The sequence below is a fragment of the Trachemys scripta genome, chromosome 7, assembly GCF_013100865.1.
Source record: "Trachemys scripta elegans isolate TJP31775 chromosome 7, CAS_Tse_1.0, whole genome shotgun sequence".
Taxonomy (NCBI): domain Eukaryota; kingdom Metazoa; phylum Chordata; order Testudines; family Emydidae; genus Trachemys; species Trachemys scripta.
In genome coordinates, this window is record NC_048304.1 from 62,138,547 (window position 1) to 62,160,442 (window position 21,896).

At 40.0% G+C, this 21,896-nt stretch overlaps 1 protein-coding gene across 4 annotated transcripts in view; it reads left to right on the top strand.

The window, feature by feature from the left end:
- Nucleotides 1-21,896, top strand: part of VCL (vinculin) — a 111,099-nt gene that overhangs the window by 62,787 nt on the left and 26,416 nt on the right. For 2 of the 4 annotated variants that reach the window (XM_034777600.1, XM_034777602.1), the window contains exons 5-10: nucleotides 4,225-4,347; nucleotides 6,792-6,952; nucleotides 15,156-15,249; nucleotides 16,880-17,027; nucleotides 19,946-20,099; nucleotides 21,077-21,252. In XM_034777600.1, the coding sequence (XP_034633491.1) occupies nucleotides 4,225-4,347; nucleotides 6,792-6,952; nucleotides 15,156-15,249; nucleotides 16,880-17,027; nucleotides 19,946-20,099; nucleotides 21,077-21,252 (856 nt within the window). The remainder of the gene's footprint in view (nucleotides 1-4,224; nucleotides 4,348-6,791; nucleotides 6,953-15,155; nucleotides 15,250-16,879; nucleotides 17,028-19,945; nucleotides 20,100-21,076; nucleotides 21,253-21,896) is intronic. The other 2 variants (XM_034777601.1, XM_034777603.1) reach the window with 1 other exon arrangement.

Below are 21,896 nucleotides of genomic sequence, written 5' to 3' on the forward strand. Positions count from 1 at the left end.
CTGTGCACAATAAGCACAGCTCGGTTTCCTGGAGTGGTTACAATTAATTTCGAACCCAATAATGTGTATGTGTAGTTCAAATTATGCCTATCAGTGTTTAGAAACTTTGCATTTTTCAACCCTGAATTTTATCTGCTATGGTACTGTGTATTTTATCTAGTGTTGTTAGGTCCTCTGAAGTTCTTCAGTCTTCTCTAGTTTGAGGTATCACCATAAATGTTGTTAGCTCCATAACTTTCCACCTCGTTATTGATCCCCCGACTCCGAAATATTAATGTGTTAACATTAGCACACATTAAACTCCAGTGCTAGCCCAGATCATTGATGGGGCAGTACCCTTTCACAGTTAATCTTTTTTGCCAGGCTGAAAACTGACACTTCCGTCTGTCTGTCCCTTAGACAATTTCTAATCTATGACAATCCTTATCTCTTACTCCTCATAACACAGGGCAGGGGGGGGGGGGGGGGGGGGGGGGGGGGTCGATTTAAGATAAGCAAATTCAGCTACGCGAATAGCGTAGGTGAATTCGACGTATCGGAGCCGACTTGCCCCGCTGTCAGGACAGCAGCAAAATCGACCTCCGCGGCTCCTCGTCGATGGCGCTTACTCCTACCTCCGCTGGTGGAGTAAGCGCGTCGATTCGGGGATCGATTGTCGCGTCCCGACGAGACGCGCTAATTTGATCCCCGAAAGATCGATTTCTACCCGCCGATTCAGGCGGGTAGTGTAGACCTAGCCTAAGATTATTTTATGGCTTGTTGTGAGAGAGTTCTCAAACTAAATATATCTCTTGTGTTGCCTACTTTGTTGATAGGCTGAAACTTAGAGTGGATTGGAAAGCCATGATTTTGCTTTGCAGGAATGATGCTGGTTTGTCCCTGTCACGTTTATCTCGGTATTTTATAACTCTCATTTTCCAGCCAGTTCAATTGACACTGAAACAAGTCTCATGGGTCTGTCATTCCCACGATAGTGTCTGCTGTCTTTCATACAGCCAGATGCAATATTTGCTATTTACCAGTCATATGGTTAGTGTTTAAATTGTTCCCAAAAAAAGGGTGTGGGTGTGAAGTGTCTATTGTCACCCCCACATCTGCCCAGAAATCAATCCTACCCCTCTAGCCTCATCTCTGCAGCACGTGGGGTTCTTTCTCTCTCCCAGGCCTGTGGGGTGAGGGGGTTACAGTGAGGACCTTTCTGCCCAGTTGCAGCGGAGGCAGGAGGGGCAGAAGAGTCTTCCTGTTGCTCACAGGGTAAGAATAGGGAGTGGAGCCATTCTGAACTGCTGTTTTTTTTTTCTCCTTTTTTTTTTTTTTTCTTTTCTCTGCTACCTCCTATCCTCTCCCACCTAGTGAGAATGATGTTGGTTCCTAAAGGGAGAGAACTCTACCTGTTTTTGCCCTAATTGGCTGTTTCCTTGCTGGCCCACCTTCTGAGGAAAAGCAGCCAATTAGAGGGTGTTTTCCCCAGGTAGCACTAAAAATGTGCATCCCTCAGTGACATTGCTTGCTTTTGGGAAATTTTATTTCCTGATCTGCAACCCAACACACTTTAAGTATTCTCTCTGGTATAGGTGATTTTACTGAGATTGCATATTTTCTGCTGTTTTTGGCAGTGTAGTGTCCTAGAGCAGGGATCGACAACCTTTGGCATGTGGCCCATCAGGGTAAGCCCCTGGCGGACCGGGCCGGTTTGTTTACCTGCCGCGTCTGCAGGTTTGGCCGATCGCGGCTTCCACTGACCGTGGTTTGCCGTCCCAGGCCAATGGGAGCTGCGGGAAGCGGTGCGGACCAAGAGATGTGCTGGACGCCGCTTCCTGCAGCCCCCATTGGCCTGGAGTGGCGAACTGCAGCCAGTGGGAGCCGCGATCGGCCAAACCTGCGGATGCAGCAGGTAAACAAACCGGCCCGGTCCGCCAGGGGCTTTCCCTGACGGGCAGCGTGCCAAAGGTTGCCAATCCCTTTCCTAGAGCCTTTCCCTGCTACCTCCCCCTGCCAGAGCCTTTCACTGCTGTGAATAGTTACACACTACAGTGTGAACACTAACTAACTGCTTTTCACTGAGGTGTGTAACTACACATACACTACACACCACCACTGCAAGTTTAGACAAGGCCTTTGATACCTCAGTCGCTGACAGTGCCTTGTCTTCTTTACCAGGAAAGAGTAGATCAGTAACATTCTCTTTTGCTCCCATGCAATCATGTAGACCCACCAGTTATCTCACAGGTTTCTCCTTCTGGTATAATTGTTGCTTATTTTTAGGCATGGCAGAATTGATTTTTTGTTCGTTTGCAATTTCAACGATTAATAGCACTGATATATTGGTCCCTGCTCAGCCAGGGGACCAAGACACCTGGGTGCAAGGTGCAGGGGAAGTTCTGGTTCTGGCCCAGCAGAGCAAAGGGCTGCCAGGGGGAAGATAAGCCCCCAGCCATGAGGGAGGCCACCCCACTGCTGAACAATTCCTGCCTGGGGATGGAGCCATTCTGTAGTGGGGTGGCCTCCCCTGTGGGCAGGAAGCTCTTCCTTCTCACCATCCTGGCAAGGGGACTCTGCTCCCCCTGCCAACACAGCAGCCTTCCCTGAACCTGCACCTGCAGGGATCAGTTGTCACTGGTTGTGCAGGGAGCCCTCTAACTCTGCTGTCATATCCCCAGTGACAGCAGGACCACAGAGGGCTCCCTGCACTTCCACAGGGCCAGTGACACCCAATCCCTTCAGGTGCAAAGTTGGGGGGAATAGGCTGCACTCTCACCAGCTGTTACTAATGGATATTTTTTTCATCTGTTTCAGTGAGTCAGCTGAAATCGACATTTGCCAGTATCTATCTATTAAAATTTAACCCTGCCAAGCCTACTTATTTTGTATCTCTTGCTTTTTATCTTTAAAAGTCCTCCTAGCCCTCCTAATATTTTACATGTCTAAGTTGTGCTCCTTCCTTTTGGCTTCACTTGGGCTGGATTTTGATTTAGGAAGAACATTTGTTTGGCTCAAATAATCACTAAACACTTAAAACATAATAATGATAGTAAGTTTTTTATAGTCTTAGGCATAATGCTGCTACTCCATCTCTGTGACCTCAGCAGTTCTTGTGTGGTTTATAGTCAAATAATAAAGTATCCCACAAATGTTTTGTTTCTCTAACTCCTTAACCTGAGAATTTTCTTTTTCCTTCTGGAGTGTACCTCTCCCAACTCAATCTGTCCTGTTCTTTACTGGTTACAGTGTTACTTTGGTATTACTGGTATCCCTCAAAGAGATGTCTTTTTTTGCATAAGTGCTCTCAGTACATATCTTTTCCCCCTAGTTCTAGTTTAAAGAACCACCTTAAAACCTTGTCAGCTCTTCCAAGGCAGAAGTTTGGCTTCTCTTTAGCTAAACCAATGTGCAACTTTATCTTACTGCCATCATGAATACTATTTTCATGAAAATATGCAAACATGAACAATGCATATCTTAAAACCTGCAGATTGCATGTTGTGTTTAAGATGCGGGTGAGGAGGAATACAGGGTTTCCTCTATAGTTTCTGGCCAGTTGAAAGTGTGATTATACATGTATATTCCACTATGTTCCTCATGCAAGTCTTGAAAGTGCATTTACTCCTGAAATCCAAAGTAACACGTGCTTTGATTCTCTTACTTTCATCACCGATATAATTTTTTTTAGAGAATTAAGATATTTTTATTTAGTTTTCTAGGAGTGTGTAAATTAATACAAGCGTGTAATACTTCCAGACAATGAAAGTCTTTGAAGCCAACAAAACTAAACCTGTGTCAGTGATATTTTCCTATTCTTGTCATCCACCCCATTATTTAGGTGAGAACTGATCAAAGCTAAAGGAGGAAAAAGAGCTCTAAACTACCTTGTCATACATTGCTGAACTGACTAATTTCCAAGAAGTAGGCTATTCATTACTTTTGTATTTGTATAGCTCTTTTCTTAAAATTCATGATAAATGAACACCAACATTATGAGACCTATATTCTATCTTGAATTAACAACTAGAAACTGGATCTGTGGCTTTCCTTAAACTACTGAAATATGGTTTAATGAAAAGTAGGTGATACAAAACTGTGGTGGCATAACTCATTACATGTTTGTGTTCTTGTTTGGAAAGCTAAACAAATAACTGAGCCTAGACATTCTTTGTAAAATGTTCATAAATCTGGAGAAACACAATATTAACAGTTTTATCACTTGAACTTCATTTTATGACCTAGGAATGACAAAGATGGCCAAAATGATTGATGAAAGACAGCAGGAATTGACTCATCAGGAACACAGAGTGATGTTGGTGAACTCCATGAACACTGTGAAGGAGTTGTTGCCTGTCCTTATTTCAGGTAGTTTCTGCGGTACTATTAGATGCAAATACATGAACTGAATTTGGATGCATGTGTGTTATACCATTAAAAATAGAAGCTTTGACATGCCTCTTGGGCTGACTGCAAATATTTAGATGTTTGGCTGATTTGTGGCAAACTGGGAGGGGATGGCAAGTTATAATGCCAACTCTCCATGTGCATACCTTGCGTATTTCCTATTTTAAGTTCTGTGCACCTCAGACTTAAAATGAGCTACATAAACTAGTGATACACTATTTATACCAGATGTATTTGTGTCATGCATACTTGTCACAGTGTACAGGGTTTAATGAGTATTTTTAAATCGCAGTATGCATGTGTGCATTCATATGGATAAGCTCTCCCATGGTTGTCCTATTTTTTTCAGTATCTGTTCATAATGTGTCTCACATTAATACAATCTAGTTTCCATCATGGAAGGATTAAGGGGAATGATCTAAAAAAACTTTATGGGGGTGAGAGCCATGAAAAAGTACACCAAAAATGGGGCACACTTCTGCTGTATTTCTCATCCTTTTTGTCTGGCATGATATGGGGTTTTTTATCCTGTGAATGGGCAAGAAGAAAGGCGGGCTTAACAGCTGAAGATTGTTCAGGAGCAGAATTGCCAATCCAACAGCTGAAATAGCTTACTCGTTTAGCAAAATTCATGTGGTTAGTCAGGGAATACTGGTCTGATAAACTACAGAGGGAGGTGGAATTTCCTCCCCAAGACAAGGGTGAAAGGGGGATTGGGGAAGAGGGAGGTATGTAATAGGATTGAGCACATTTTAGTATGTCAGGGTTTTCACACTTGTGAACATATTCCCCCCCTCCCTGGCACTGACCTAGGTTTTACCTAGTGGTATAGGTGGTTTAGAACATTAAAGTGTTGCTTTTATTTTAAGAACTTACCATAAAATGAAAGTAGAAAGTAGAAACTGAAAATGAATTTGACAGTTGCTTCTTTCTGCTAAGTGGGTGTCATCTTGTACATCATAAAGCACGTTTAACTAAATTACCTACTCGGAGGCCCAAGCTGGAGTAGCCATCAGTGTTACAGATCAGGACAGCGGATGGAAGGTTTTGAGCAAAGCCATGTAGGAAGGCTGCACAGAACTTGCCTGCATATGGTCTATGTGCAATTCCTCTTAAAGCTCTACTTTTGTCCTGCCTTTGATTTTTAGGTGAATTTACTGTCAAAGGGCCACTCAGATTTTGGCCTCTATCTCCAGAAGAATTTACAGCAGTGGTAATGCCCTGCCAACATGCCTCTGTCTTAGTCTGTGGAACTGATTCCAAGAGGTTGGAGGATTAGTTGACTGTTTAAACAGGGTCAAACCAGAGTTAAAGTTTGATTCTAACATGGCTTTGGTTCTAAGTGGCAAGATAAACCAACTTATAATACATATGGCCATGCCTCCATATAAGGCCAGTGCTTAAATACAATGGTGTTTGTAATGCAGATAGGGTTTTTTAATTACTTTTGTCCTGGAGTGGGTTTTAACTGGCAACATGGGGGAGAGGAGGAAGCAAGCTTATGATTGCCTCTGCATTTTTGCTGAATATATGATACATTGATGTAAAAAAAACAACAACAACAAAAAACACAGTAGGAGAATTTTTCTTTCTCTTTAAATGAGAGAGGTTTTGTTTTTTTTGTCACCACATGTATCTAGTCTAAGAATGGGACTGTTGTGTAACCATGGCAGAGCCTGACTGCAAGCAAACACTGTTGAATGCATCCATACAGCACCATTTTCCTCAGCAAAAACTCCACTGACTGTAGTGGTTTTTGCATACTGTACTGCACAACCATGTTTTTGCATCTGTGCATTCTGTGAAAACCTGGGCAGCTCTCCTATGTTGCCTCAGCTGCTGCATGCCCGCCACCTCAAGAGCAGAGGATTATGGGTGTGTTTTGCAGAGTGGAATGTACTTGGTATCATTCTTCACAGAAATGTGGGAGTAACTGTGACACTTAATTTTGACACTTGGTTAGCTAGTCTAAGAGATTTGTTTCGATTGGTCCTAGCTATAGAGCAGAAAACTTGTCAGGGTCTAACCAAATTCTAAGAAATATGTTCTAGCTCTTCTCATAAATTAACAAACAGCATAGTTAAAGTGGCAAAAAAAACTTTCTAGTGTAGAAACAGTTATACTAGTATAAAAGTGCTTATACTACTATAGCTTATTCTTGTTTGAGCCCTAGTGTAGACATAGTTATAACTATCAGCAAAAAACCCACACTGTTAATCAATATAGATTAACCAGTAAAACTTAAGTGTAGACCAGCCTTTAAAGTCATCAGTCTCTATGGTGTTTTCCTGTCCTGTTCAAAACATATAGCTTACTGTTCCTGAGTTTATGCAGGAGGAGGAGATCTTGTATATCAATCATATCTTCTTAGATAGTTTCTCTAATCTAGAGTGCAATGTTCACAGCTATGAAGATTTTTGTAACTACTAAAAGTTCCAAAAGCCAAGGAATAGAAGAGGCTTTGAAAAACCGCAATTTCACAGTAGAGAAGATGAGTGGTGAAATAAACGAGATCATCCGTGTGTTACAGCTCACTTCCTGGGATGAGGATGCCTGGGCTAGCAAGGTATGTTCACTGTTCCTTCTGGAAATAGAAGTCAGATTCTACTTGGCTTCTCACAGCAACAATAAATTGCGGTTTTCAAGAATGTTTGATTAAAGTGTACACAACCTGATCTTGTAACACAATATAGTGTTATATAAATAGGGTTGGAAGGATTAGATTTTTCAGTAAATGCTCATTTCACTGTATACACACAAAAAATGTTTCCATTGATGTTGATCAAAATTTACAGATAGTCAATGTAAGAAAAATGCTACTTAAGAACTTACCAGAGTTTGACTTAAGGCTATTTACGTTATATATTTTGACATAGGTTAAAATTTGTGTTTTAACCATTACAAAGATTTAACTTTTTTGAATCTGAATGTCTGTCATTAAATTGTCTGCTCCCCATAGTTTCCCACAATTGTGAAAGATTTTAAATCAATAAAAATCAAGTGCTTAAAATAAACCATCGATATTGTCCATCAAAATTATTAAAAAAAAAAAAAATGAATTCTGCCAAGCTAGTCACAAGATACCAAAGTAAAATTAATATCTTTGGAGATAATTTGGTCCCTGTTAAAGCTTGTTTTTAAAAGTAACTTGCCTGTCCCGTTGCTTAGTCTTTGCTGATTTCTTTAATAGAAACAAGAAGATTAAAACATATGGCACATGACTCAGTGGCTTATTGTAGTGCCATGTAGGAGATCAGGGTTTGTGCTCATTTCTGGTCTCTCTCTTTGGCTTGATAGGGAAGTGCTAGAATGTAGTATGTCTTTTCAAGGAAAGAGTGTGTTTAATCTCAGTCATGTGGTGACCAAATTTTACACCGTGTGGTGTGAGTAAGTTGGGCACACAAAAGCTGTCCCTTGTGGTCTGTACAAAATTTGTCCAACTCAGTACAGTACTTAAACACCCAATCTAGTATTACCTTAAGGCGCTTCCATATGTATTAGCAGGCAAGTTAGTTTGCATTCATATTCTCACTAGAAACTCGAATTTGTCGCTTGGTTTAAAGACTAGGTGAAGAACTCCACATCTTAACTGAGCAAGTCTTCTTGTACTAACATGGGTGTGGGTGGGATTAGTATCAGTATATGTTCTCCTTACCCCTCGCCTCCAAAAAGGCTCTGTGTTCTGAACAGTCTTTCTGGAAGAGAAGAGGTGTGAAATGAGATCTGAGAAGTTGGAACTTTTACAAAAATGACTCCCAGTCAACCCAGAGTATTTGGGTTTGTTTGCAGCTGCTGGCATGCACATGGAGTGTGCAAGGGATGCCATTGCTCTGCTTGACTTGACTGTCTGTTTAGTACAGAAAATGCTGCCTATGTCAATGCCTGCCTGCCTGCTCACATGGATAGAGCACAGGCAGAATGGAGAGCTACTGCTGTGTGCATTCACATCCTGGGTAGCTGCAGTTACCAGCAAACACAGCAGCACAACTAGTGGTTGGGATGCCAACTGTGTTTGGATGGCCTTTAAAGTATGCTGCTAATAGGCTTTTTAGGATCAGTGGCACAGCAGCAAATAACTGAAAAACTATATTTTAAAAAACGTTTAGACATAAAGACCGACTAGTTCCCCCTTAGAAAACCTGTTGTGATATAGACATTAAAAGCACTTTAGCCTATGTATTGGTGCCTTGACCCTTATTTTGTATTTGAAGTATTTTACCACTCTACTACTTCCTTATTATGACTACTTTATGCATCTTTGTTTTTGTTCTCCTGTTTCTTATCTTTTCTCACCTTTAGAAGGTAAGATTTCTTCCACACCCCACACCTGTACTTCTGTACTAAAACAAAAAAAGCATGTCTGTGGGATTTTGTGCTGTGTGCAGACTGTGTGCTGTGTATATTTTTTTCTGTGTGCCAGTTGTAACACCATACTTATGTATGTAGGTCTAATAGAGGTTTTAAAATGAGCTTAGCTACCCCGCTGCTCAGCTCTAAGATATCTAAAGTTTGGAGCAGCTTGTTAGGTGAGGGTGATGACAGCCCAGGCTATACAAAGACTGCCTTTCAGAGTTTGATGGGAGTCTTCCCAAGTATTTAGGACAGGTTCCTGTTGTTTAACCTATGTTACTAGCTTCTGGTGCTCATGATCATAGAGTCCAATTATGCAGAAGCAGGCTTTCTGTTGGCTGGAAAGCTTTATACAGTTTATTTCAGTAATTTTGCCCATCCCATAGTTTGTGGGAAGAATCTCTTGCTTTTCATCAGCATGGCCCCTCAATAAATAAGTTTCCTCGGAGAGCTTATGCCTTCTATACAGGGCACGTGGCTTAGGCTCATAACTTGTTTTTTTAAATTAGCTTTTCCTTATGGATTTAAACATTTCCCCACTTTGTTTGAAACACACACAACCGCACTATTCTAGTGCATGGGGAAACCAGGAAGCTTTCAATGTCTCAAGATGAATGCAGTACGAAGTAGATAGTAAGTGAGATTTTCAAAATTCTTAAGATATATAATATGTGAAAAATTTCTATTAGTAAAACAAGTCAAGGAGCTTTTGTAAAAATGCTTATATTGACAGTAAGTGGAAAATTTTGGCCAGGGTGCATAATACAGAAGTATGCTTTGTGGTCAGTATTCCAAGTACATCATTGTGCACTCTAGGTAAATTTAGAGTAATATTTTAATTATAAATTATATTTCAACATGCAGGATTATGATAGTCTGCCTGCATTTTAGACATGTAGCATTGGGCATTGCTTGTGTGTTGAACTGTTCATGGTACAAAGGATATTAAATGTTACAACTGAACACTTGTGAGAAGAAATAAATCCTGGCATTGGTTTTGCTAGTGGTCCCACACAGCAGACATTCCTCTGTTGATACACATGGCAAATGCTTGATTTGGGGAGAGAGGAACTATTAATTTACTTATATTTGCTGTACTTGTTGCATGCTTCTCCTTACTGATGGAGACTTCCAATGGAAGGAGATGATTCCTACAGAAAGGAGAGGGAATAAAGTAAGTGGAGGAAAAAATTTGGAGCAGAACTGCTTTTCCTATCCAGTGCACACCATTATTAATGTCATTAAGATAATTCCAACACTGTTTCTTAGACTGGGTGTTAATTTCAAATTTAGACAATATTTATAGTTCTGGCAAACCAAAAATTTGCTTAAATATAGTTGTTATTTTTTTTGTTTTTTTGTTTTTGATTAAACATAATTTGAGTGTTGGTTTAGAATTTAAATGCTGAATGAATGTTGACTTTTTTCTGATGCAATTAATTGTTGAATTGTCTGGTTGCAACAAGTTTTTCATGTGCATGCTTTTTTTAATGAACAGTTAAATGAAAAATCCCAGTAGATGAGTGGGGATGAAACTACAAATGGAATACATTTGAGTATATAAATGTTTAGTTTCTCCTTTAATTCAAATGTCTACAGGCTGCAACAAAACTAGGAAAAGAGAATCTGCTGCTGCAGTGCTCAATTCATATAATTCCCATTGAGGCTGAAGACGAGCAAGCCTGTAGTGAATAAGGAATGGATGCTGCAAGAAGCTGAGCACTTCTTGAGAGTTGAGGGCTCTTGGGAAGTATCCAGCAGTCTTGTTGGATGTTTCCCAGGATTGAACCCTGTTTGACTAAGCTAGTTGATGTGCCAAAAAACAGGACTTGCTGTACTGTACTTTACCCAACATTGCCTTCTTTGGTAAAGAAATGCAGATATTGCACAACTTCTCTAGACTTAGAGTACTTAATAATTCAGAGATTATAGTTAATATTTAGCAACAAGGGATAGTGTCAGATTTCGGAGATTCCCTCTCAGACAGGAGAATTGCCAATATCATTTTTCCAATCTGGACTAGCTCTATGGCTCTTCAAAAATTACTAGTGACGGCAGAAGCCGCAAAAAGAGGAAAGTAGATCTAGGAGGTATCCTTGCTGGAGGATTGGCTTGTAAACTGCCCATTGCCTCTTCCCCACTCAGGCAGTGGTAACCCTGATTGTTTTGCCTGTTTTATCTAAGCTCTGTGAAAAACCAGTTTTGTTTCTGTCGCTCCACCTTCTTTATCTGAGGAAAATTTAGACACCATAATTTAGCTGAGTCACAAGGGAGACTAATCAGTGGAACAGTTTCAGAACTCCAAGAAGATCAAAGTCCAGAAACTGAAACATCTTGCTTAATATTTTTGTGTTGAAACTGGTTTCCCTGGATACGTTTTTAGTTCCAGGTCCCTTTTTGCCAACCTTTATCAATCAACAGGACTGTAGGTTTCAATGATTTCTGCGCTCCAACTCTCCAAAAGTTGACAGTGGAGAAGGCTCTGTCAGTGCTTAAGGGATGAAGCATACAACAAGTATAGTATCAGTATGTCCAGTTAAGGGGCCTGTTCTGATGGAGTGTGTCCACTAGAAATGAATCCTTCCTGGATAGAATGAAAATGTTGAAACAGCCTAAAAGCTGAGCGCAATCTTCTGCATTGCTGTTCAAAAGCAGATACTCTAGTACCATACGACCGTGATTTTGATAGGCTACAACTGTGGAGCTATCTGGACATACCAGGGTTGATGTGAAGCTTGGTAACTATGCTTTTAAAGAAGAGATGCTCTTGAATTTGTTGGAACAATTTATTGGCTACGTGAATGAGTTTCCTAGCAGAAATCTGAAATATCCAAGCAGAACAGACCTTGACTTACCACCAAAAGGGGGGTGGGGTGGGGGAGGAAGGGTAAAAAGGTGGGGGAAGGGGCTATTCCAATCTGTGCATTATGTCTGTAGCTTTTGGGGAGCCCCAGGAATTGATATATTGATACACAGGATGGCAAGACTTAGACAACAGAATGATCAGGAATGGAGCCCTGGTGCTGATGGGAAAGATGACAGAAGACAACTTGGCTCTTTTAGATCCCAGGTTGAGTATGTAGTGCTGGGAGTTTTCAAAATAAAAAGTGTAAAAGCTAAAAAATAAAAAAAAATAAAAAATGAAGTAAAATCATGTTGCCTTGCGTTGACTAAACAAGAGACTCAGTAAAATACAGAAAACCTTCAGTGTCATTTTACTGATTATAAATACACAAATCAATGAAGAGGACTGCAGTTAGCATGATTAAATATAATTCTTGGGCGTCATCAGCGCACATTACCAAGGAGGAAGATACTGGTTTCTAAAAATTTTAAGTAGACTTAAAGTGGAAAAAAATCAATGAGGTTTTTTTTCAGTTTGTCCTCTTGAAACCTCTTTAATACACAGTATAAATCCAAAGCTTGAAAGTACAGTGTTCTACTGAATGCCTCAGAGATATGGATGTGGTGGACAAACACAACTTTAAAAATCCTTTAATTTATAAACCCCTTTCTCCATGGTAAAGCCCTGATTCTGCAAAGATTTATGCACAAGCTTTACTTTAAGCACTGAGTGATCCCATCAAGTCTCTACAGGGTCAAAGCATTAATATAGAGACTAGTGACTAATATTTATACCTTTTTAAAGCTTCAGTTAATGCTTTTGTTTTTGGATTATTTATGGAGTGGCTGGCTTGCTGTCCACTATCCATACAGAGCTAAAACTCCTTTAATCTGCATATGCAATAACTGAAAGCAACCATCATCACAAGTGATAAGTTTATCAGCTTAGTTAAATGTTTAATAGCTTTATGCATGGTGCTTATTTTCTTAACACTTGCCTTACATTAAATACAGAATTAACAAATTATAGAGCTCTAAAGTTAATAAAAAACAGTATATCCTGCCCTATAATGGTTTGAAGTAATTTAAAAGCCACTCCAAGTATAGATCTTTCACTTAGCCCTGAAGCTCATCAATCTCTAGTTCTGACAGACTGTAGAGGAAGCAGGTTCTGAGACCTAGGCCTTCTAATGAGCATGTTCTGACACTGAACCTGGAGAGCTCAAACCTAGCCCCTGATTCCAAGAGCCACCTAGAAGTTGCAATATGGCATGAGGTGACCTTTAAGGAGCTGGGTCCCACACAATATAGGACAGCATAGATTGAAACCAGTCCTTTTGAACTATGCTCAGAGGTGAATAGGTAGTGGGTGCAGGTCATGGAGTAGGGTATAGTCTGTTGAAAACAGCTCACCCTAAGAAAAGAGTAGCTGTGTACTGCACCAAGCGAAGTTCCTGTGTTTAGCCCTAAACACAACATACTGTAGCAATCTAGTTCTGGGATTACAAAGGCATGGATACACCAGGGGTGAAAGTAACTTAAAGGACTTACTGGTACGCCGGAGTCCTAAGCAGGGGGCGGGGCCTCAACTGGAAGAGGTGGGGCCTTTAGGGCCTGGGGCCCTTTAAATCAAGATTTAAAGGGCCCCAGGCTCCGTCTGTAGTGGCAGCTGGGAGCCCGGGGCCCTTTAAATCACTGCCAGAGCTACCAGCTGCAGAGGCGACTGAGAGCCCCGGAGCTCAGGGGCTACCGCAGCGGAACCCTGGGCCCTTTAAATTGCCGATGGAGGCGCAGGGGTCCCAGCTGCTGCCGCTGCAGCTGGGCTTGGGCAATGATTTAAAGGGCCCGGGGCTCCGGCTGCCACTACTGCCCCGGGCCCTTTAAATCTCCGTCCGCTCTGGCAGCGGCGCTCTGGCGGTAATTTAAAGGGCCCGGGGAGGTAGCAATGGCCGGAGCCCTGGGCCCTTTAAATCACTGCCTGAGCCCTGCTGCCAGAGCCCTGGGGTAAGGCAGTGGGGCTCTGGTGGTGATTTAAAGGGCTTGGGGCACTGCTACCACAGCAGCGCCCTGGGCCCTTTAAATCACCACCGGAGCTGTGAGGGTCCTAGCCACTTCCGCTATCTGGGGGCTCTGGCAGCAGGGCTCAGGTGGTGATTTAAAGGACCTGGAGCTCCAGCTGCTGCTGGGAGCCCCAGGCCCTTTAAATTGCCGCCTGGGGAAGCCGGTCCAGTATGCCCTACTGGTGCATACTGGCTTACTTTCACCTCTGGGATACACTGATCCACTTCAAAGAAGGGTTTCAACCTCTTTAGTGCTGCCAGTGTACTCCCTCATTGTACAAGACACAGACAAGTGTACAAAACACTGAATCCTGTCCCAAGTATCTTACAGTCTAAATAAGAGATCTGACATGGGTGCTTTGGGGTTGTGTAATGGTGGGGGTAGGGGAGGGAGAAGGAGGGCTGGGTTCTACTAACTTACTGAGTTAAGTACCAGAACTCTGCATAAAGATACTGTCATAAAGACATAACTCTGTGGCAGGGGCAGCTCATTAACACCATTTAGAATAAACAAATGTAAGTTACTTTTATCACATGCTTATTGAAGAGCTGTTATTCTAGCCCTGCCCAGACTTCTTGCATTTGATGTTCTTGTTCTCTCCTACTGTGTTGGATAGAAAACTCACAGTGCCTTCTAGTGGAGAGTTAACAGATCAACACTGGCAAATACACACAGAGAAAGGACTCCATGTTTTCAGCTTTTCTAGGTGAAGGAGTGTTAGTGAGCCAATACATTTCATAGAATCATAGAATATCAGGGTTGGAAGGGACCTTTGCTATTGTTAGACTAGCGCTTCTCAGGAAGAGACTCATTGCCATGGGTAGAGTAGATAAAGTTTTTTCTTATTAGAAAGGACCTAAAGTGCATATGCACCTTAATCTCTATAGATTTAAAAGTTCTGATTATTCTCTGAATCCTAATAGTTGACAGTAAATCTGTATCTTCTTCCATCCTTGTTATTGTTGACTCAAAAGTGACACTTTTAGTGTCTGACTTTAAAGGGCAGATGAATTCCAAAAATGTATCTGTTCAACAAATTAGAAAAATGCAGAAAAGAGCATTAAAATTATCATTGACCTCTTAACTATAAGACACCATTTCCAGTAGTATCAAGTCATTTCTGAAAACACCTGTAAACCATAAACTTGTTGCTAAATTTACTGTAGTTGCTACAGAGTCTTGGTATACTCTTACAAATCCTGATTTCCAAGATACTATGTCTGAAAATTGTTGTAGCTTTTTTTTCTGCGGGAATTGTAGCACTGGGAAAATAACTGAACAGAAAAAGTAACTAAAAACTTGCATGTAAGAGTTCTTTGCATTTTGTGTGAAATGAAAACATATCTGTTGGTTTTAATTCTCAAGAAAAGACTGATCTGCTTCTGTCCAATACTTTTTTGAGCTGTTTTAATGGGAGAATCGACTTGTGTTAAGCTTAATTTTCTGTCAGCTTTGATTGTGTTTACTATCTGTGCTTTGGCAAAGAGAATGATTGTGAAGGTTTCTCTTTTGTAAAGGACACTGAAGCTATGAAGAGAGCTTTGGCCTTAATAGATTCCAAGATGAACCAGGCAAAGGGCTGGCTAAGGGATCCCAATGCATCACCAGGTAATAATCATACTCCACCCATGCAGTGTTCAGAGCCTTCCTGTCTAAATGATTGTGTTTCTTTTAGAGAAAATTCTGGTATATTACTAAATTACAGGTGAAGTATTCTCAAAAGAAATGCTTAGATGTTCCTTCCTTCAAATATTAATGTTAAGAAAATAATTTATATGCAAAGTGCTTTGGAAAGGTTCCCCCTCCCCCCATGTTGTTCAAATAATATAGTTCAAATCGTGTGTAAACTAATTTTCTCTTTTTCATAGTTAGAAAATGTGTTCAATATTTAGTACTGTATTTATCTTCCTTTGCTAGAAAAAAAAGTGTAATACGCTATAATTGATATAGGAAAATGTGGCTCAGCAGCCCAGAGAATAAAAAAATCCCTTCTGCACTTCCATGCTTGATACCTTTAGTTCTATATAGTATTGATCAGGCTATATTTCATCTATCCACACACACACACACACACCCTCCCCCTGTGGTCTTCTCAGAAATATCTTTTTAACATATAAGACTGCTATTTGATACCGTATCATTTTTTATTTATTTTTAATTCCTTTAAGACTTTCCTATGGCTAAACATAACCAATTGTCATTTTGTTTGTTTTTCATTTGTGCATCAAAGATCTAAACAATATATATTTGTTTTAAGGTGAAGGTCAATGCACACCTGAGCAGCAGTACTGGAAGTGTTTATTTTTGCTGTGTATGGTGTCACTGTTTTAAACGTCCCTCTCTCTCTCTCTCTCTCTCTCTCTCCCTCCCTCTACATAGTCAACCGTGGCAACTTCAGTTTCTTGTGGCTAAGTCATTGAAATGCATCCTACAAAATAACATTTTAATGAATGTGTTACTAATACAATCCAGTGTTAACTGGTTGGTAACTTTCCTTTTAAAAGAATTTTTGTATCTTACACTTGGATTTTAATTATTGTATTAACTAGGTGTGTATAGCATTATAGAAAAGCCATAATCCAATTTTAAGAAGCGAGACAATTAGATTCTAGATTAAAAAAAAATAAATGAAGTAACCTCATTAATCCCAAATCTGCTGTCCCTACTGTTTTGTTGCCATTTTCATTGAGTCATTCCTAAATTGTAAGCGCTTTGGCACATGGATGTTGTTCTGTGAGTGCTGGAGGTGCCTACAACACCTGGGTGATTTTTTAAAAAGAAAAAGAGAATTGAGCACTACCATGCTCTTTGCTGAACACCAAGAAAGCTTTGCTGTAGGCTACAGCTAATACTTTGAAAGTTAGTCCCTCTTTCCCTTGCCTCCCACCCCTCAATCCAAAATCATGTTCTTTTAAAATTCCTAAATTTTATATTCCTAAACTTTTATATAGAAGCTTCATCAGTAGAAATGAAACCATCTTTAGGGATTCATTTCATGCCTAATTCATGGGACAGGATACGGTATTAAAACAACACTATACTGTTGCAGGAACATTGTCTTAGTACAAGGTATTGGATTTCTTGCACTCTGGGTGCCTTTCCAATCATTTCAATTAATGTACTTTACTCAGTGAATGAAGTATGATTAGTGGAGCAGGTCTTGGTGGAATTAGCAGTTTCCTCTTAATAAGTAATGAGTGTCTTTCAGTGTACTTATTGACTGTCTCCTGCATATTAGGGGATGCTGGTGAGCAAGCTATAAGGCAGATCCTTGATGAAGCCGGAAAAGTGGGAGAACTGTGTGCAGGCAAAGAACGCAGAGAGATTCTGGGAACCTGTAAAATGCTAGGCCAGATGACTGATCAAGTGGCTGATCTCCGAGCTAGGTAAACCTTCTATTATTAATAAAAGAGTGTCTCTGAAGTATATAGCTGTTTAGGCTGTGATGTTCATCACTGTGGTACAACAGGTTACATTTGTAGGAGAGTACACACTATCTTATTTGTTTTGTCTTGCCGTCTCTTCCAGAAGGATGAAACATATGGTGATGTGAATTCATATTTACAAGTGTTCTTGGGACAAAGCAAACAAAATAGTTGAATTAGATCATTCAGACTTCACTCAATTGCAAACATGTAGCGATCTGATTTGCCTTGAAAAATCAACAAGCAGAAATGAGGTCTTCAGCTCAGTATAAATCATTCCACAAACTCAGGTGCCTTGTATAAATCAACACATTTCATATGATTCAGAGTACCCTAGTCCTTTGGGTTGCCAGAGGTGATGTTCTAGAAGATAGCAGTTGCTCATCTCCCTGATAAATAATGTAGAAATTTGTCTTCACCTACAGTTTTTTGTTTCTATTTTGCATTTGACCTTGATGAGCCTGATTCTTTTGCTTACACCAGTCTTCCATCTGTGTAACTTCATTGACTGCAAGAGTTACTCCAGACTTATACAGTGTTTTGAGAGGAGAATCATGCCCAGTGTCCCATGCTGAAATTCTGATTCTGGGCTGGAAGAGCAATTTTGTAGCAGACACAGTTCAATATATGGTAGCCTAATTGGATCAATTAGATCATGTTTTGTAGAGCACATTGAACAGGAAAGGCACTGCCAAAGCACTAAGAACTTTTTATTATACTCTCAAATGCTCAGGGGGTCTTGTGTTCCTTTGTGACAGTGGAAAGGCAGGAGGGTTCCAAAATACCTTGTAATATGAATTTTATAATTGAATTTTGGTGACTGAGAACACAAAATTGATGTGCAGTTGAAAACTGTCAGTTTCCTAACACTGATCTTACCTCAACAAAATAAACGGTTCCAGTGATCCAATAGGTAGTTATGCAGTAGCTTCCTGGCACAATTATTTTCTTTTGGAATATTAATGAATCTTGCATATTGCCAGGAGTGACAACAGAAATTGGTAAGAGGAGGGCATGTTAAACAAAACTTCATAAATACCATGTTTTTCAAACTCGCGTAAACCAAATGGCCTCTTCTGGCATAAGCCTGCTAGTGAAATATGGGTGAGAAGCAAACAAAGCCAGAAATTACTTACAAGTTACTTATTTTGAGCTCTCCTTTTTTTTTTTTTTTTTTTTAAAAAAAAAAGCTAAATTAAATCCACTGTATGCTAAACCATAAAATATTTTAATGGTATACTCTCATGCTTGGAATACTACTTTTGTATTTAGCTAAATAAGCACTCGTATACATTAATAGTTATCAGTTCACAGTCCTTGTACATCAAAAGGCACAAATCTGTTCCAACTTTCAGAATATTATCTTAGTTGCTTAATGATTCCATTTGTGCAATTCTTAAACCTGAAGCAGTCTCTAAATTATTAGTTGCATTGTCCTCAAAACCAGTTTCAAGATGTCGATCCATTTCGGCCTTCATGGGAGCCGTGGAAGAAAAAAGTTAAAACTTGAATCTAAAAGCTTCTAGCAGATTCATAAAGAAATAATACACGATTTGCCTTGAAATTTTACCTGTTGTTTTTTGCAGAGCCTCAAGGACCAATTCAGTCTCAAGGTTGAGTTTTCTTTCTTTCACAAAGCAACAGTTGATGCCAGTCTTGTATTGGCTTGAGACGTCCATGATAATGATGAACCTCTTCCCTCCCCCCCCCCTCCCCCTCCAAACAGCTAATTTCTGTGCGGGCTAAATAGTTAAAAGTCCTTATACCTAATTTCTCAGAGGTTAGCGTAGAAGAAGCATATCTAGAGATCTGGCCTTACTCAGGAGAGAGGACCTTTAGACTTCCTATTACATGATTAGCCACAACCTCCTCATTTGGTGTTTTTTGTCGTCCTGTTCTCTCCCCCCCCCCCGTCTTGTATTGGCTTGAGACGTCCATTATATTTATGTCGCGTTCCCCTCCCCCCCCCCCCCCCCGTCATCCATGTCTGCTCTCTTAAACTCACAAAGTATTCTTTTATAAGAAGAGGAAAAACCTCTTTATTAACCCTAGTACTTCAGACACTTAGAACCTGAGATTCCTACAACCACATCTAAAAACCTATAAGATTCTTGGGCTTTTACTTTAAAGAATGTTCCTCTTCAGTTGTACTTTATTTCTAAATGTTTGAACAGCCACCTGTGGTGGTTTCAATTCTTCTCCTGCAGAGCCTTGCTGATCTCCTACATGTATTTCAATAACCTTCCCTCGGGTTCCAATTGAGTAAGATGTCCTACCAAGAGCCGGTGTGTGTTTTTCAGTATTCTATCTTTTGAACTGGTGTAAATATGGGAACCAAAGAAAAGTGTACCTTTGAATTGCAGTACATAACTCATTTAATCCAGTCCTCCTTGCTTTATGCAGCATAAGATGTGGCAAAGGATTATTCCCACTAAGTGCCATTGTTTAAACTGTCCTAGGAGTGTTGGGAAGCCTCTGAGGAATGAACAGAGGAAGTAGACACAGGGCTCTGCCATGGGTAATTCAGTTGCACTCTGCCCCCATAATGCCCTTTCCTCTTCTCGTCATCATACTAGGGAACCTTCAAAAAATTCAGTTCTTGTGCTGATGCTGCATGTAAAACTCTAGTAAGAGACAGGCGCCATTTGTGTTCACTTTTCAAGTGGCACCTGTCCTAGCCAGTGTTCAGATGAGCTGTTGCCTTCTTGTTCCCGCTCCCCAGCGTTCTTTTTAAACATATCTCCTGAACACCTTTGCAATATCATGGTTATGGTAAGAATTGATGAAAAGTTCGAAAACAACAGTTAGTGTCTTTTGTAATTTAAAAAAAATACTTTTTGTATTATATTCCTATGATGATCTTTGTGTTTTTTGAGTAGAGGACAAGGTGCTACACCAATGGCCATGCAGAAAGCACAACAGGTGTCTCAAGGTCTGGATTTGCTTACAGCAAAAGTGGAAAATGCAGCCCGCAAACTGGAGGCCATGACCAACTCCAAGCAGGCAATTGCTAAAAAAATTGATGCTGCTCAGGTACCTAGTAATTTTATGAATTCCCAAAGTCTCTCAAACTGTGCCTTCAAGTTACTGTGCTGAACTATTGCAGGCATCCCCAAACACAGTGATTACTTTATATGAGGTATATATTGGGGACACTTTCTTGAACATATGTAAGTCTCTTCTTTCTGATTTCACTATCTAGTGGGAGCTCACAGGAGTTCTGTTACAGTTTCTCACAATCTCTCTCTCTCTCTCTCTCTCTCTCTCTCTCTCTCTAGATGGAAATTCTTTTAACACAGATGTAAACTGATACATTTCTGAAAATAGACAGGGAGGTACAGTCTAATTTTGGCCATAACATTTTTGTTAAAGAATTATGGAGCCAATGCTATGAAAGTTTCGCAATTTTGAACTCCTTTGGGCTCTGTGGGAAGTACAAATGCAGTTTGAGAGCTGCTGTGTTTTTATGCAAATGGTAAAACAGTACATTGTTGACCAAGAGGGTAGTTTATTCAGCTTTATAATGGAGGAAGAATATGTAGTACAGTATCTTTTAGATACTTTTTAGAATCTTTTTAGAAGATTAAGCAAAACTTAATCTTCAGTTGTTAGGTCATGCACTCCATTAATTCAGTGCTAAAAAAAGAACTACTATCCAATGTTCTATTGTACAACATTTTTAGAAAGATTCCTAAAAAGAACTGTACATTGTCAAAATAAAAAAACAATTCTTAACTTGAGAAACATAGGTATAAAACAGTTGTGAATACTTAAACCGAATCTAGTTAAAGTGCACTTGTGAAAACTGTATATGTGAGTGGGACTTGACAATGGTAGCTAAGATGTACATAACTTTGTATGCTTGCCTCATATAACAAAACATCTGGTTGCCATTAGAATATCAGGGTATGTTATCAATATAAGAACCTTTTGTGAAATGCCCTTGTTCAAAAGATTTTTATATAAGTAGATGACTTAATCTTTATTTGTACCTATTTCTTTATATGAAGAACTGGCTCGCAGACCCTAATGGGGGAAGTGAAGGGGAAGAACAAATTCGGGGACTTATGGCCGAAGCCAGGAAAATTGCAGAACTGTGTGAGGACCCCAAAGACAGAGATGACATTCTGCGTTCCCTGGGAGAAATCTCTGCTCTGACAGCTAAACTGTCAGATCTACGAAGACAGTATGTATCTGTACTGCGCACATTGTGGTATTTGAGCATCTTGCAGTTGTAGTTTAAGTGCATGAATTTGATGGATCAGAAAATTCAAAATAGTTGCACAGAGAAATTTGCATCCTGAAAGTATGATTAGCTGTTCTGTTGAGAATGTATGTCTCATACTGTGGGTTTTCTTTCTGCATGGAGCAAAACATTTTCATGGGACAGAGAATATCATACTCTTGCACTTTAGATTGACTAGTAGCTTGTAGCAAAGGACTCCTTCCTGTACCATATCTCTACTGCAGAAGATTAGATGGCTTGAGGTCCTCCTATAAGAAGATCTTTATCTCCTCTGCCATAAAAATTCTCCACTGGCAAGGTGAAGTCGAAACTCTCCTCTTTGCACCACCGGAGCAGTAGAAAGGAGTTGCAGAATAACACAGAATTTCGCCACAGTCTGTAATACTAACTAAGGTGCACTTATGCATTTACTTATACAATTGCCATCCCAAATGATAACTCTGGTTCTTTAAGAAAGTTACTAAACTGTCAGATGATCTTTCAAGCACTTGGATCATTAATCATTATACCTATGTTCTAATACAGATAAATCTTAGAAAAGCATAGCATTAAAATGGTCCCACAAGGGTCTGTCAGCTTTAGTT